The sequence below is a fragment of the Pinus tabuliformis genome, chromosome 1_2 (assembly GCF_031772625.1).
Source record: "Pinus tabuliformis cultivar Carrire ecotype Pingquan chromosome 1_2, CPIR1, whole genome shotgun sequence".
Taxonomy (NCBI): Eukaryota; Viridiplantae; Streptophyta; class Pinopsida; order Pinales; family Pinaceae; genus Pinus; species Pinus tabuliformis.
The window spans coordinates 459,670,087-459,688,237 of NC_142298.1; the positions used below are offsets into that span (position 1 = coordinate 459,670,087).

General features: G+C 37.7%; 1 protein-coding gene across 2 annotated transcripts in view; it reads left to right on the forward strand.

Annotated features, from left to right (window-relative positions):
* LOC149206338 (cysteine-rich receptor-like protein kinase 2) overlaps positions 1-17,860 on the forward strand; it is a 125,276-nt gene extending 107,416 nt beyond the window's left edge. Inside the window, exons 3-7 of one of the 2 annotated variants that reach the window (XM_089393684.1) lie at positions 16,096-16,238; positions 16,340-16,547; positions 16,666-16,900; positions 16,976-17,024; positions 17,215-17,860. In XM_089393684.1, the coding sequence (XP_089249810.1) occupies positions 16,096-16,238; positions 16,340-16,547; positions 16,666-16,900; positions 16,976-17,024; positions 17,215-17,610 (1,031 nt within the window). In that variant the 3' untranslated portion in view covers positions 17,611-17,860. Of the gene's footprint in view, positions 1-16,095; positions 16,239-16,339; positions 16,548-16,665; positions 16,901-16,975; positions 17,127-17,214 lie in introns of both variants that reach the window. The other variant, XM_089393683.1, reaches the window with a different exon arrangement.
* Positions 17,861-18,151: the final 291 nt, after the last annotated feature.

Sequence of the window (18,151 nt, forward strand, 5' to 3'; positions counted from 1 at the left end):
AACTACAAAAAAACCTCCTTGAAGTCCTCATCCCCTAAATATGGTTCTCTATATGCATCATGGGTGAATGGCTCCATATTCATAAGAGTTCCCAAAGTTATGATCTTCTATGTGGGTGGAGATGAAAGCATGCCAGCCAACTTATTTATGTTTCCCTTCATATACTTGATCACTAAATGAAATTGTTGTAGAAACCTCATCCACTTGTAATGCATGGTATGTTGTAGCTTACTCTAGGCCTACAAGTATTGTAATAGCTAGAGAATTGTGGATTAATGTCTCATTTCCCAGTAGATAATGCTTGCACTTCTTCATAGCTTGCACTAGGGCATACAACTCCTTATCATAGGTAAGGTAGTTAAGAACTATCCCATGAAATACTTCAGAAAGGTAGCATACAAGGCTTTCTCCCTCAATCAAGACCACTCCCATAACATACTCACTCACATTTGTCTCCACTTAGAAGGGCTCCTGCAAGTTCAATAATGCCAGAACTAGTGCTTGACTGATATTCTTCTTTAGTTCCTCAAAGGCCTTTTGTTGACCCTTTCCCCAATGGAAACTCTTGCGTGGAGTGGTGTTGTTACAATTGAAAATGTGGCTATGAATTTCCTCAGGTACTGTGCCACTCCAATGAAACTCCTAACCTAAAAAACATTAGTAGGCATTGCCCATTTCATGGTGGCCTCCATCTTGGCAGGATCTATTTTCAGCGCTCCTCCACCTATCACATATCTCAGATACACCAAAGAATGCAAAGTCACACTTCTTGACATTTCACAACAGTGGGTGCTCCTTTTATTTCTCCATCACCTGTGTCAAATGTGAGATGTGTTTCTCCCATGTAGCACTATATACCATTATATCATCTAAATAGGAAATAACAAATGAATCTATAAAAGGGTGCAATATATCATTCATTAACCTCATAAATGTAGTTGGTGCATTACATATTCCGAATAGTATGACTAACCAATCATACAAACCTTGTCTGGTTTTGAAGGTGGTCTTCCAAGTATCTTCTTCTCTGACTCGATCCTAGTGATATCTAGAATTTAAGTCCATCTTGGTAAGTATTTCTCTTTTTGTAACTGATCCAACAGATCATCTATCTTGGGTAGGGGGTACCTGTTCTTAAGTGTAATTTTATTCAATACCCTATAATCAATACACATCTGCTAAGCCCTGACCTTCTTTGGTACAATGAGGAGGGGCTACCCACATGGTGATGTACTTAGTGGAAAGGCACCCTATTCCAATAACTACTGCAATTGTTTCTTTACATCACTTTCTTAAATACCATACTTCCTGTACAACCCAATGTTTGGCAATGGGGAGTCTGACAATAGTTGGATCTCATGTTCCACTCCCCTCTTGGGTGGTAACCCTTTAGGTTCCTAGAAGACATCCATGTATGCTTATAGAAAATCTTCGAATTATTGCTTTTGTTTCTTAGTATACCCCTTTAGGGATGCATTGCCTCTTATTGACTCTTCTACAGATTGATTTTCTCTTAAAAATAGTAAAGCATACTTATTGCTAGAACTGATCAATTTCTTGGCTTAGTTGGCACTTACTAGTGAAATTTTTTATTTTCCTTTGTGTGCGTTGATGGTGAACGATTTTCCATCCTTGATGAGTCAGTATTGGTTGGCTCTTCGCATGAAAATTTCATATTACATATACATGTAGGGATTTCCAAACACCACTCCATATACATCAAAGGGAACTACATCTAATTCTACTTCATTAATAAAATCAACACGGATAGAAAATCTAATTTTGCACTATTTTTGTACCTTTAAATATGCATCATTATTTACCATCCCAATAGATATGGGCTTGGATGATTACGAACTTCTAATCACAATTTCTTGACTAGTTATGCAACAATGACATTCGCCTGCGATCCTAAGTCAAACATAACATCAATCTTTCTTTTCTTAACCTGTATCTTTATGTGGAAGAGTTTGATCATTTATTTCTCTTCTTGGTGTTGAAGGCTATTGAAATTCACCTCCTTTTGCACTAATATATGGATGATCATCTCATCCACATCCGAGCTGCTTTCAAGTTGCTCGAATCAATGGCCATGCGATTCTTCTTCTTATTATATATATATATATATATATATATATATATATATTTATATATTTATTTATTTATTTAGGTTAAGGTCTAGATGCAACTTCCAACACTTCTCCTCTGTATGACCGTCAAAATTACAGTAATTGTAGTGTTTTTTGGGGTCTTTGCACTTATGTGTTGTGGATGTCATCTTTTTATCATTCCCCCCTTTCAATTCTTCTTCTCCTCCTTAGAAGCATCTTGGTGCTCCTTTTGCTTCGATCTAGTGGATTTCCCTTTCTTAAATCCTATGTTCTCCAGGTATTGAGCCTATACACAAGACTCAATCATCAATTTGGGCTTGAAAAATATCACTTGCTTCTGCAAATGGCTATGTAGATCCCCATAGATACTTGAGGATTACATCTGTTTCTTTGGGGAGATACCCAAAATTATGGCCATATTTCTAAGCTTAGTGGTGTACCCTTGTACACTTTGCCCTTGCTTCTATATGAAGTAGTGTCACCAGATCCATTGGTCCTCTACATACCCAGTAGGGTAAAATTGTGTTGGCTTGATGGGGCCTGACCCAAGTTTGGAGTTAATTAGCCAAACAAATTCCTACAATACTGGCCCTTTCGATATCAACCCGCAGAGCGCGGACTGAAGTCTCACCCGAAGTAGTATGGGGGGATGCTGGAACCAAGTTTCTGCACCCTTGAGATGTCTGAGGTGTCGATTTAGTCCAATGGTGCCTACCTTCGCGCACTGTTCTGACCTGCAATACCTTCACGATCTGTTATAATCGCCTTCGCGCAGCCCTAACCAGGGGCTGAGATGCTTTCGCGCTGCTATGGCAACGACCTGCGCTATTTTCCCCAAACTAGACCGCGTATTTTACTTATCTTCTTAAAGATGTTAGTTAACTTCACGTAAATAGATATTCTATCTCACATTCACTTAATCAACACAGTCATGTATATTCGCACAACATATAAACAATAGAAGTGCAATTTATACCCAATATATTCAATCCAGTAAACAAGAAATAAATACACAGAATTGATATGAAATTTCTCTTTATTAATGCTCCAATGGTTATAAACACGACTTGCCCTTCGCACTCAGCTGCAGGGGTCCTCGCACTCAGCTGTAGACTACTAGGCCTCTGCGCACTCAGCTGCAGAGGCCTAAACAGATATTCTATCTCACATTCACTTAATCAACATAATCATGTATATTCGCACAACATATAAATAGTGGAAGTGCAATTTATACCCAATATATTCAATGCAGTAAACATGAAATAAATACACATAATTGATATGAAACTTCTCTTTATTAATGCTACAACGGTTATAGACACGACTCGCCCTTCGCACTCAGTTGCAGGGGCCCGCGCACTGAGCTATAGACTACTAGGCCTTTGCGCACTCAGCTGCAGAGCCTTCTCCTACTCTATGACCCAAAACTAGACTTTACACTTCAAATATGACTCAACTCTTCATCCTTATCGTGATGTCTTAACTACTTAGAGCCTCGCTCTATTTATACAATCCCATGGTCCACGGACCATGGGTATATCTCTACAGCTGACATTACAATAATAAAATTGAGGGCAGACAACCCTATGACTCATTTACAAGCTACGCGCTCCGCGCCCACAAAATGTGGAGTCTTTACATCGGAGTTACAACTTTTGACCAAAATCTGGGCTTTAGGCCCCAAAAATTCCCTTGGGGGATCCCGCGCCCAACAAATTGTGACTTAATGAGGGTTTTAAAATCCCCCCACTTGGTCGCTAGAGGATCTCCCTCCAACCTCAAGGTCTTCGTGTGGCTTTCCCACCTAGTCAGGGCATGGCCCTCTAATTTTAGTCGTGCAAATGAAATATTTTCTTCCTCTTCTATATGATGAACACTGAAATAAACTTGTAATTGTTGGAATCAATGATTTAGATTTATAGCATCGATCTCACCTTGGTATGGCTTGATATCAACCTTTTCTTTCATTTTGAACAAGGAATGTGAATAGTTCACGACTATGAAACTGGGTTGATCTCTTTTGGGTCCTTTCTTCAGCTCGTTATTTTTTTCTTCCCAGTCTCTTGATCTACCCTTTGATCTTTCCTATATGTTAAATCCCCCATCTTTTCTGAATAACTTGATCTCATTTTACAAAGCAAACATGAGGAGATTTACATTACAAATTATATTTTCAACATGTGCTTCCAACCGCGGAAACCTCTCCTCTACAGGATCACAAGGGTTATTAATAGATTTGTTGGTTGTGACTAGTGTTTTCTAACCTTTGTCTTAGCCGATCTAGATTCCCCACAAATATCCACAAGATAGCCAAAGAAACCTGACTCTCATACCAATAGGATTTGTAAAGCATTGTGGACATTCCACTAGAGAGTTTATCACAACAACTCTGATAAATTATACTTAAAAATATGAAATCTAAACAATGAGGATTTATTTCTCTTCATATTATTGGATCTATAAATTATTCTTTATTGTGTTTGCATGTAAATTATAATTATGTAGGAAATAGAGAAAAACAAAATAAAAAATCACAAACCATGATTGCCACCAAGATATATCTTGGGAAACCCGTTCAGGAGAAAACCTAGCTAGAAGGTGAGATCACTCTGCTCTCTTTCTCTGAATAGAAAATGGATGTGAGTACAAACAAGTATGGCCTATGGCCCATGGGCTACAATGAAAAAATCCTCTTTTTATTCTCTCTCCCTATCCCTCTTGACTACTTTTCTTTTCTATGGAACAAGATACACTCGAAAAGAATGGAACCCCTTTTCCTCCTAGCGGTTTGCTAATAACACATTATGATAGCCTACTAGTGGTTAGGTATAACTCTGTCAAATATTAATCAGAGTTACAATATGGACTCTTCTAGAGTTTTATTCACCATAATCACATGGATAGCCCCTTTTCGATGAGCTATGGGGGCTGACGTGGCCTCCTGTCGAATTATAGTGGTGAAAATAGGAAGGTCAACTTTTGAGTGGCATATATTTTGCATACAGAGTTTGATTGAGGTGATCTTGCATTGTTGGAAAGGTATTTGTGTGTAGAATAGGAGAAAAAGGTGTTATACCAAAGTGACAAAGTTTTAACCCCAAAAAATGTCATTTGATGCCTCAAAATGCTCTCAAATTTTTCTAGGCCCCAATTTACAAAATTGGGTCTCACCGATAAAAATAGTCTCGTGAGATGATTCCTCCACTTCTTCCACTTTGAAAGCATCGAGATGGGTGAAAAACAATATAATGATCCAATTCATATCAATGACCTCCTATTAAAATGAAATAAGTTTGTTGTGAACCCATATAGTCCATGGTCCATGCCTAAGGCCATGTCATTTACAACCTTTTTGACCTCCTCATAAGTTATTCATTGCATTAGGATGGTGTTTTCTCATCAATGACTAGCTTAGATATCTTCCTAATGATGTCTTCCATTATTAAAATCTTTCCCTCTCCAATTTTAAGAGAAGGTTGCCAAAGTAGTCCATGAGATCCTAGATATTTCATCATGGAATTGCAATTTTATTCCATGGATATTATTTAGGTAGTTATTTTGTTGTAATTTCTCATTTCTATGGAAATTTGGTGAAAGAATATCCTATTCTTGTCACTCTCTTTGAATCTAGATTTTTTCTTCCGTAGACATTATTCTTGCTATTTGCAGATTATGATTCCTTCCTTGGGCTATTCTTTTGTTTCTTGAAGTTCTAAGTCATTCCCATGCCCATTATTGTTTTTTGTATTAACAATTTTTTTGCTCCAATTACCATATGTCTTGGAAGGTGTTTCAATTCTTCTCTTTCCTCCATTGTTTAAATTTGTATTTCATGTGCTTAGGTTTTGTTGGAGTTCATACATTTTGGTTCCTTGTATGTTGTTTTCCTCCTACCATTCCCCCATTTTTTCCTTGATGTTTGGATGAGAGAGCTAGAATTGCTCAATTTCGAATGGTGTGGTTTGTGAGTTTCTATAATTATCCCATTTTAAGGATATGAGTTGGTCAATGTTATAAACCTTTGATGGGTAGCACCTCCATTATTCTTTGTGTTGGGTTGTGTTATATTCTTTCCAAGACTACCTTATGTAGTTAACCGGGGGGTTAGATGGGGGGCTGAGCCCCCCTTTGTTGTGCCGATTGCGTAGCGAGGGGGTCACAAGGGGGTTTGAGGGGGGCGGGTAGCCCCCCTCTATGGGGTCCGGGGCAGCGCCTAGGGAATTTTTTTTGGACCATATATTAGGTTGGGCTAACCTACCTATAGTTGTGTGCATGGTTTTTTGCACATGGTTTTGAACGCGATGGTTTTTGGTCCATGGTTTTGGACGCGATGGTTTTCGGTCCATGGTATTGAATGCTTCAGCATGTATAAATATGTATTGTAACAATGAAAGGAATATAATGAAAAATCAAGCTAATAGTCTCGATTTTAGGATTTAGGGGAAAATCTTTGTGTATATGTGTTATGCTCCCACTTTGTTTATTTTCTGTGTTTTAGAATTTGTATGCAGGTAATTTCTGTACGGGGTTAAAACCTACATTTGGTATCAGAGTTGTTTTAGCTTCAAGGGGATGCCTTTGTTTCTGAGGGGTTTCACTCGGGCCTGTGGTAGACCCTGTTTAGTGGGAGATCTGTGGGATCGATTTTGGTGGTGAAAGAAGATGGCGAGCAGTGGAAAGATAGAGATCAAGAAATTTAATGGTCAGAGTTTTGAGTTATGGAAACTCAAGATGGAGGATCTATTAGTGGATAAAGATCAGTGGATCACGGTAGATCCAGGTACTAAACCAACGAGAGTGTCCGATGAAGAATGGAAGAAGTTCGGTTGGAAGGCAAAGAGCACAATATGATTGTGTGTTTTAGATTCAGTATTGTTGAATGTATCAGAGGAAGCTATGTCTAAGGCTTTGTGGGACAAGTTAGGGACTTTGTACCAATCTAAGTCTCTGGTGAATAAACTGTTCCTACGGAAAAAGCTGTATAACCTGAGGATGAAAGATGGAGACTCAGTGACAGAGCATCTGAACGCATTTAATACTGTGGTAAGTCAGTTATTATCTATTGATAATAAATTTTCAGATGAAAATAAGTGCATCAGTTTGTTATGTTCTCCACCAGATTTGTGGGATAGTCTGGTTATTGCAATAGGTAGCAATGCAACTGCCTTGCAGTTTGATGAAATAGTCTCATCATTCTTGACGGAGGAGATGAGATGAAAAAATATGGAGATCTAGAATGGTGATGCCTTGTCTGTACAAGGATGGTCCCAAAACAGAAACAAAAATAAGTCATCGAGTGGGAGATCTAAATCTAGAGGGAGATCTAAATCTCTAGGAAAACCTGTAAAGGTAGTTTGCTGGAAATACAGAAAGGAAGGGTACTACAAAAGGGACTGTAAATCTAAAGCTCCTGACAAAGGAAAGGGATTTGATGATGGTCCTTCTACAGAGGCAAAAACCACTTCAAATGAAGGTGGGGATGTGTACTTGGATTTTTGAAGTACACATGTAGCTCATGAGGCATGGTTGATTGACTCAGGTGCATCGTTTCACTTCGCTCCCCATAGAGAGTGGTTCTGCGAGTATGAGAAATACGATGGTGGTGATGTCTTCTTAGGGGATGATAGGAAGGCTAGAATCGTTGGTCACAGAAAAGTAAAGTTGAAGTTGCAAGGTGGAAGGGTTAGAAAACTTCAGGGTGTTCTACATATTCCTGCATTGGTCAGAAATCTGATTTATGTAAGCAAACTGTATGATGCAGGTGTAAAAATAGTGTTCGAGAAGGAAACCTGCAAGATGGTGGGTTGCGGGGAGTTCGAATTGTAACTATGTACAAGCTACAAGGTAGCATTGTTGTTGATGGGTGCAACAGTTCTATAGTTCCAGAAAGTGGAGTAGAAAATCTTGTGGTCTTTGGAGAGAAGACCATGTTGTGGCATCAAAGGCTTGGATATATTGGAGATAAGGGCCTTTGAATACTTCATGGTAAAAGTATGGTATAAGGTATAAGTAATAGCTCTCTGGATTTTGATTTCTGTGAAAATTGTGTATATGGGAAGCAGAATCGAGTGAGTTTCCCCTCTGGCAGTAAGAGGGCGAAACAGATATTAGAGCTTGTGCATAGTGATTTGTTTGGACTTGTGAAGGTTCCATCACTGGGTAAGTCTGTGTACTATGTATCATTTATAGATGACTTCTCAAGGAATAAATGGATATATTTCCTTAAGAAGAAATCCGAAGTCTTTATGCACTGAAAAAGGCAAGTACTGCCAGAAAAGAGTCCTCGATTTAGTACCGGCATTGAAACTTTTCATTTCCTTCATCGAGTACCAACATTGAGTGGATCCCCTCTTGGCATGGAGTACCTGCATCTAGTGCATTGAAATCGGGATCGACTGGATTGAATCTTCTTGGATCGAGTGTATATCAACACTTGGAAATGATAGGGAAACGATTTGTAAAGGGTACATTTCACTAAAAAGAAAATATATGAAATTGGTCCAGCACTAACAACAACACTACTTATTAAACCAGCAGCATCCTACGCAACTTCTGTCAATTCAGCAAGTTATTCTGTTGGTTCAGCATAAGTACCACCAACAGCACTTGAAGCAGTGGCTTATTCTGTTGATTATGACCTTCGTGATCGAGATGCAGTAGATCCAGCCACAGATCTATCAGTTCCATTTTCGGGGTTGAATTTGTAGAAATTGTAACCTCATGCCCTGTGATTCTAACAAGGTGGTATTTCAAGCAGTTCACCCCTCTAGTCATGCACTGTCCACGCAACTGACAATTTGTTAGCTTTTGGGGTACTTCGATGAGGCCGATGAGCAGTGAAGGGGATTGCAGTCCATGAGGAGACTGCAGAAGATAAAGCAGATGCAGAGGTTACAGCGATGGCAGAGGTTGGAGTAGGTTTAAAGAATTCAAGGCTCTAGTGGAAAACCAGATAGAGAAGAAGATAAAGGTGTTGAGGTCAGATAACGGTGGAGAGTTTTTTAGCAAGGAATTTGAAGAATTCTATAAGAACTGTGGTATAACACAGCATAAGACTACTCCATACACACCTGAGAAAAATGGAGTTGTAGAAAGAATGAACAAGGTGTTGATGGAAAGGGCAAGAAGCATGCTCAGTGGTGCCGGGTTAGGACAGGAATTTTGGGAAGAGGTAGTGGAGACAACATGTTCCCTGGTCAACAGATCACCTTCATCAGAGTTGGAGGATAAGACTCCACAAGAGGTATGGACTGGTAAGAAACCCTCTCTTTCACATTTGAGGGTATTTGGATGTGATGCATATGTACATGTTCCAAAGGAGAAAAGAACCAAGTTGGATAGTAAATCTGGAAAGTGCATCTTTATTGGGTATAAGGATGGTTTAAACGGTTATAAGCTTTGGAACCCAGTAACAAGGAAGGTTGTGTACAACCGAGATGTGGTGTTCAGAGAGGTGAAAGATGTTATTAAACATGAAGTCCAACCAAAGGAACCTGAGAAGATAGAGTTTGAGCTTAAGGAGGAAGAATAAGACTCTACAACAGAGGAGGAATTAGAATATGAAGAGCAACAAATTCCGGGTGTGAGAAGATCAGTTCGAGAAGGAAGGAAACCAGAAAGGCATAGTACATCTAATTTCTGTTCAAATTTTGCTTTATCTATTACTGATGATGATCCCAGAACTGTGAAGGAAGCAGTGGATTCAGAGGATGGAAAACTCTGGAAAGAGGCAATGGTTGATGAAATGGCATCTTTGCACAAAAATGAGGCATGGGATCTGGTGGAGTTGCCTGCCAGAAGGAAACCCATTGGCAGCAAATGGGTGTTCAAGAAGAATAAAAATGCAGAAATAAAGGTGGAGAAATACAAAGCTCGGTTGGTAGAAAAAGGTTATTCCCAGGTGTCGGGAATTGATTTTGGTGATATTTTTTCTCCTGTTGCCAAGGTAGCTTCTATTAGATTACTTTTATCCATTGTTGCTTCTTTTGATTTTGAAGTATAACAGATGGATGTGAAGACAACATTTCTTCACGGGGATCTGGAAGAGGAGATCTACATGAAGCAACCTGAAGGTTTTGTGGTGAAGGGTAAGAAAGAACTCGTATGCAAGTTAAATAAGTCTTTGTATGGGTTAAAACAGTCACCAAGGATGTGGTATCAGAAATTTGATACATTTATACGGGGACTTGGCTTCACCAGAAGAAGAGCAGATCACTGTGTGTATTTTAAAATAATTGGTGACCGTGTTATTTATCTAGTCTTGTATGTGGATGATATCGCTGGTTGGAAATGACAAAGAAATTATCCAGGATTTGAAGACCCAATTGTCCTCCAAATTCGACATGAAAGATGTTGGTGCTGCAAACTATATTTTGGGAATGGAAATTAAAAGAGATCAGGCAAAGAGGAAGCTCTGGTTAAACCAAAGGAAGCATGTCGAGACAATATTGCAGAGGTTTAATATACAGGATAGTAAACCGGTGAAGGTTCCTATTCCTGTAGGTGTAAAGTTATCTGCCGAACAGTGTCCCAAGACAAAAGAAGAGGAAGAGGACATGTTCCATGTTCCATAAGCAAGTGCAGTCAGTAGCCTGATGTATGCAATGGTTCATACTGGACTAGACATTGCACATGCAGTGGGAGTATTGAGCAGTTGTATGTCAAAACCAGGGGAGTACTAGATAGCAGTGAAGCGGGTTTTCAGGTATTTACGTGGTACTAGTGATTATGGTTTGTGCTACCAAGGAAGACCAGGATTGGACAGAGTGTTGGATATTCGTGGCTTTGTTGATGCAGACTGGGCTGGAGATTTGGATCAAAGAAGATCTACAAGTGGGTATGTGTTTAACCTATTTGGAGGTGCAGTCAGTTGGATGAGTAAGAAACAATCTGTAGTGGCACTATCAACTACAAAGGCAGAATACATGGCAGCCACTCATGCAAGCAAGGAAGCAGTTTGGTTGTAGAGATTGTGTTCAAGTATGGGCTAGTACAGGGAGCTATAAGGATAGACTGTGACAGCCAAAGTGCAATTTTCTTGGCAAAGAATCTTTCTTACCATTCAAAGGCAAAGCACATTGATGTTCAATATCACTTTGTGAGGGATATGATAGAAGACAAAAAGGTGTTGCTGGTAAAGGTGGACACTTTGAAGAATACTGCAGATGCATTGAAAAAATCTGTGAGCTCTGAGAAGTTCTCTTGGTGTAGAGAAACGATGGGCGTTTCAGGGCTGGATAAATGATTAAGCTCTTTTGTGGAAAGAAAACAACAAGTGAGAGAATGTTGGATTGTGTTATATTTTTTCCACGACTACCCTACATAGTTAACTGGGGGGTTAGAGGGGGGGCGGAGTACCCCCTTCATTATGTCGATTGCGCAGTGGGGGGGTCACAAGGTGGGTTTGGTGGGGGGGGGGGGGGGGTAGCCCGCTTATACGGGGTCCGGGGCAGCGACCTGAGATTTTTTTTTTTGGACCCTATATTAGGTTGGGCGAACCTACCTATGGTTTTGTGCATGGTTTTTCGCACATGGTTTTGGACGCGATGGTTTTCGGTCCATGGTATTGGATGCTTCGGCATGTGTAAATAAGTATTGTAACGTTGAAAGGAATATAATGAAAAATCAAGCTGGTAGTCTCGGTTTTGGGATCCAGGGGAAAATCTCTGTGTATGTGTGTTTTATGTGTTATGCTCTCACATTGTTTATTTTCTGTGTTTTAGAGTTCATATGCAGGTAATTTCTGTACCACCATCGTTTGTTGTTGCAAATGTAAAACCCATGGGCATGCCTTGAACCTTGGAGAGTCAATTATTTTTTCAAAACATTGATTTTCTTCTCTCGATTCATATTTCCTCCTATTTTTTCTCTTAGGGATGTTATGGTTGAATCTTCCACAAATAATTTGTTCTTGTTCCCTTTTTATTTCTTCCAATTATTTTTGGAAATAGAGGAGGATTTTGTTTACATGGGTTGTTCGGGGTCCATAGATGTTGGTGATTATCCTTTTATCCCTAGATCCTAATTCTTGGAAAGTCATTAGATGAAATTCACTACCACTACTAGGCTTCTCATGATGATTCAAGTTGCATTCCATACCATGACCTTACCATCCACCTTGCCACTAGAGTTGTTTACAAGGAGATGAGTTCATTATAACACTACATTTTATATTTATTATATTAGCATGGATTCATAGTTATGTTTGGTCTCTTATAGAAGCATGATATCTCGTTTCTCTAATAGGGTTTTTTTTTTCAAGAGGTAGTTCTTTCCTTTACCATTTACCATTGAGGCCTATTTTATTCCAAAATATTTTCATGATTCACTAGATGGAGAGTGGATTGGAACTTATCTAAGAGAGCCTTGTTTTGGTTAGAGTTGATCTATAGGGAACCCGTTTTTTGTAATTTTGGTTTATTGGTCTTCCCCCTTGGTTTACCCTTTACTCCTTTTATTTTCTTCTAATTTAAGAGCGATTAATTTCATGCCCAATTCATTGAAGTGGTTTAGGTTGAAAGTAATTCCTCCTCCCCTGGTCCTTTTCTACATGTCCTCCTTGTATCATTGTGGGATATCTCTTAGGGGAGGCAATTTAGATATTCCTACTCAAATTGTTCTTGGAGTAAGATGTAACAACCTCATCCCACATTTACTCGCTTTTACAAGCTCTCCAGCTAAACATGAGCTGAGAGTTACTATGACATGACCCAACATCCAAGTTCCAATTATGGAAGTGGGGTCTACTAATCGAAAACATACTGAAACCTCTTAGGGACATCAGATAACCTAGGTGTTAGATCACAATCCCTAGTGCTCAAGTCCTGAGTTGGAACTTCTTTTAAACTGAGCTCATAGCCCAACCACATGTACATGCCTCCCTCCATGTGGTTGCAGTCGAAATTTCCTAGTTCCATGCATGTAGGTGCGAAATCAGTGCCATATTTTCTAGGCTAGCCTACAAGCCACTGCCTAGAACAACCTAGAACTTTAAGTACCAAGGAGATATCTTACGCAAAATTTGCTAAACACATGAGAAATATTTCGTCAAACACATACTAAACATAATAAATACGGGTGATGAATTCATATATGTTCCATGTCTCCTTAACTTCATCAAGTAATAATCAAGAATGCTCAATTCCCTCTCAAACTAGTTGCAACAACACTAGTTATCCCATGCATCCATATAACCATTCATTAACTTTAAAAAATCATAAACAAGATCCATGGCAAGAGCACATCATTTAACCATGCATATAACCAAACATATAACTAGAATGAATTCATGACAAATCAATGATAAAATCAACAAAATAACCAGTACATGTGCTCATCGATCACAATAAGGAAATAACTCAGATTAACATATATAGATACCAACCAAGTCAAGGACTTCACGTACCACCCGACCATAGATTGGGATGAACCAAATCTCTCTTTCAACAAATCACCCCCATGCCATATTCCAAGCATGAATGTGGGATCTCATGGGATGAATCAAAACTGAACAAACTAGGGCTTCCAGAGGCCAAAACACCTCAACCCTCAACCACAATGATTTCACCTAAACCGGTCCAGAAATTACTAATAACAAACAAGCTTGGATGCCTCCAAATTTCTTCACGATATTCAATGGATTTTTCCTACCTCCTCCCATCCGTTAAGAGTTCCAAGAGAAATCCCATCTCCACCCTTGACCCTTGGGAATTTCCTGAGACCACCTCACCAGGATCCAAAGTCTATCGGCCATCCAAAGATTAAACCAAAACAAGGAACCCACAACACCATGGCTAACTAGGAAATGACAAGGTAATGATGAAAACCACTGTCAATCCAGGAAAATCCCACACCAATCACAACAACACAACTAAACAACCAAATGAATGCACCATGCATTCAAATCTCAACAATGAAATCACACATGCAACCTGTTACATGGAATGTCCTCTTATTGTAGCTTCTTTTCCAACCTTTTACTTGTGATCCATTACTCTCCTTTGCTTGCTTGTGTCCAAGTGCCTCCTCTCTCCTCTCTTAGAGATCTATTTATGAAGGTGATCTAAGCTAGAACTAACAAAAGCTATGAATTGTTTCTTTGATGTCTTTTTATCATTGATGTCTAGTCTCTTCCTTTCCTTTTTCCTCTTTTCTTCATTTTCCCTCATTTTCTATCTAATTTCCCTTGCATGTATATTTGTGTCCCTTGATCTTCCTTTTCTCCTATTTTCCTTTATTTCTTTTATTATATTTCCATTTATTGCCTCTTTTCCTTCGCCAATTTCCATAGCCATTAATTAACCACAAGTGATGCCCATTATAACGTTTTTCCCTCCATTCAACTTGGAATATGTGTGACATGACCTTGGTCTTATTTTATTTATATATAAAATCAACCCGGGGTTGTTACACAAGAGTGTTATCATATTGTCCATTTATATATGAGTCATGAGAGACCTCTTTAGCCACACTTGATGAGACTGATTCCTCCATGATATTTCTCCCCTAATTTCTATTTTCCTTGGAACTACATGATCTACCTCTTTTGGTTTTTCTTCTTTTGATGTCTAGGTCCTTTATTGGTGATAAGATGGGTTTTATTTGCTTTTTCTCTATAGGAATTCTTTCCTTCTATTATGTGATGGTTGTTGGCTCCTCCTCTTTTAGGTTTCCCTCATTATAAGGAAGGATTGATTCTAATTGCAATGCATCAACATTATTTTTTCTTTGTAGTTTATCGACATGTGGAGTTAAGCTATGATTTCAATTATTTTTAGTTTTCATTGCACATTTTGTCTCTAGATCTTTATATTTAATGTTGGCCTCATTTGTGGGGTATTCTTAGAACAATGATTTATTTATTTATTTGTAGTAATTTATGTAGATAAATAATATGTGCTTATCTAGGGTTTGGATCCATACCATGCTTTCATAGTTGGTGAGAATGTATTTAGGAAGGGCACTAAAGACATTCATGTAGACATCGATGCTGATATAGGAGGTGCATCTTGTTGCTTTGGTTGCCTTAAATGTTTTTACATAAAATTCAATCTTATTTCGTTTTCCTGTCATGGTTTTTTAACGACAAAATTCTTATGGTACCAAATACATGCATATTGATATGAGTAACTAAGTGAAATCCTCTTGTTCTACATTGAATTGTTCTACCTAGTAGCAGAAAAAAAGATTATTGAATTAGAGAAGTAGGGGCCATTCTAAAATACTCAAAAATGGTATCTTATGTTAGTGAATTTAGTGGAAAAGCATTATTTAGAGCCTAGCTTGAGCTATACAACTCATGTGGGTTTCAATTGTTTCTTATCCTTGAGGTGAGTAAGGTCTTTCTCTATTGAAAAATCCTAAAATTTCCCGTCTCTGCATGAACATTGATGCATATCATATAGTTGTTAATGCACATGGAGATGGATTCATAGCATGGGGCCTTTGTTGTTTTTTCTAAGAAAATATTGTTTGTCTTTTCCTATAGTTTCCTTTGTTACGATTGTGAGGGGGGAGGCTTTATAAGTCATTCCTTCATGATTATGGCCTTGAAAGTGGATGACCCTGGCTCTCCCATCTCTATGAAAGCTATGAAGTTTGTATAATGAGTTATTTTTTGAACCTAGGCACAACCATTTTCAAGGTTTCAGTCACCCACCAAGTTGTAACTCTATTGAAATAATGTTAGCATAAATACGAACAATATAGATGTTATAATCCTACTAATATCAAAAGTTTCCAATAATCACAATTCCAATGGATGTTATAACCTTAATTAATTAAAATTATATCGATATTATGTTGTAAAGTATTGTATGTTTTCATTGCAGTTTTTTCACATTTATTAAAACACAAGTATCAAAACTACAATAAGCTTCAAAGAACAATGTGTAGACTACAGACAATAAAATGTGTAAAATATCATATGGTCATTGATAATGTTGTTATATTATATTTCTAAAAACTTTGACATGTTTTTTTGCAGGTCACTACAAACCATCAAGTGAACTCTCAATAGCTATATCCAAATCAAAACTAAATTACAAATTTGAAACTCTACAGACTGCCACTAAAAATTTTGATCCCATAAACAAAATTGGTCAAGGTGGCTTTGGTTCAGTGTATAAGGTGATTTCAATTTTCTAATTTCATTTTAAACTTTTGATTTTTTAAAATACATAGATAAATTTACATCATTATTGAACAAAATAGAATGGGCATGTTTGCAGGGCCTTCTAGATGGTAGACAAATTGCTGTGAAGAGACTATTTTCCAATAGAGAAGAGAGTGTGAACGAGTTCTTCAATGAAGTCAATTTGATAAGTTGTGTTCAACACAAAAACCTTGTCAAACTTCTTGGATGTAGTGTGGATGGCCCAGAAAAACTTTTGGTGTATGAATACCTTCCCAACAAAAGCCTTGATCGATTTCTATTTGGTAATAGTTCTTGTCTCAATAAATTGATTTTCCTTATGATAAATCTTCAAATGTTGAGAAATATTATCTTTTCAAGTTATGTTTAAGTTATTTGATATAGAATTGTACTTTACAACAGATGAGACCCTGAAAAATGTACTGGATTGGAAAAGGAGGTTTGACATTATACTAGGCACTGCAAGTGGGCTAGCTTATCTCCACCAAGAATCAGATATACGCATCATCCATCGAGATATAAAAGCTAGCAATATTCTACTAGACCACCTTTTCAAGCCAAAAATTGCAGATTTTGGGTTGATTAAATACTTCTCAGAAGATCAAAGTCATCTTAGCACAAGAATCATTGGAACTCGGTGAGAATGAATTTGATAGTTATTATTTTTTTTTTAATAGAAAATGTGTCTGATTTCTTATTTTTGTTTTCACAGAGGTTACATGGCTCCAGAATATCTAGTTCATGGCCATTTGACAGAAAAGGTTGATGTTTATGCTTTTGGGGTGCTAGTCCTTGAGATTATTAGTGGCAGAAGGAATAAAACTCCTATGCACAGAAATGACATACCATCTCTCTTAACAATGGTAATGGAATCATCATATAGACAATTTTCATTGCTTCTTCAAATAAAATTCTAATAATATTCAAATTTATAATGTATGTATGGTGCAGGTTTGGAACTATCATCTATCAGGCACTATTGCAAGCATAATTGATCCCAACATCAAAGAAAACTGCCAAGGGGAGATACTACAAGTTGTTCACATAGCTCTTCTTTGCACACAAACATCTGCGATACTTCGTCCTTCCATGTCTGAAGTTGTCACATTCCTCATTAGTAAAGACCAAAATCTTCTAGAACCTACTCAACCCCCTTATATAGATGTCACCCATTTACCATCAAACATTAATACTAGTGTTACATTGAACCATTCAAATTCAAATACTAACACAAGTGTTTCACCTATATCACTAATAGATGGTGGTACATTACCAAACGTTCACTCTTCCTCTCACAATCCAATGTCATTAAACACCATTTCAATAAGCTCTTTTGGTCCAAGATGATAAAAATAAATGTTTCAAAGTTAGTGAATTAGTTAATCCCACATGGTGGGGATTATTATATTTTATAAGTACTATGAACGCATACCAACATTCTTTCAAGAAGGGGTACAAACTAACTTTTGTAACATTGGAATTAATCCAATGGAAACATATATGTTATTTTTTTTTTAAATGGATTGAAAAAAGGACTATGTACTTGATATGTAGTATAGGGATCTAATATATTCAAAATACCCAAAACAATGTTAGAATGGCTGATGCAATCTATGGATTTAATATATTATTAGTGTTGAATAAAATATATGGATTCAATATAGTTGAACTAGAACAAGTGCAACAATATTAGTGTGGATTATTTTCAATAGAAATGTATACACTCTGGCTTTTAAAGTACGTCTGGGATTTAACCCGATGGAAACATATTTGTTGTTCTTGTGTTAGAATGGATTGAAAGAGCTAGCTATGTATTTGAGTGGGATCTAATATGTTGGAGTGGTAGTAATTTACTGATTTAATATATTATTGGAGTGTTGCATACCAT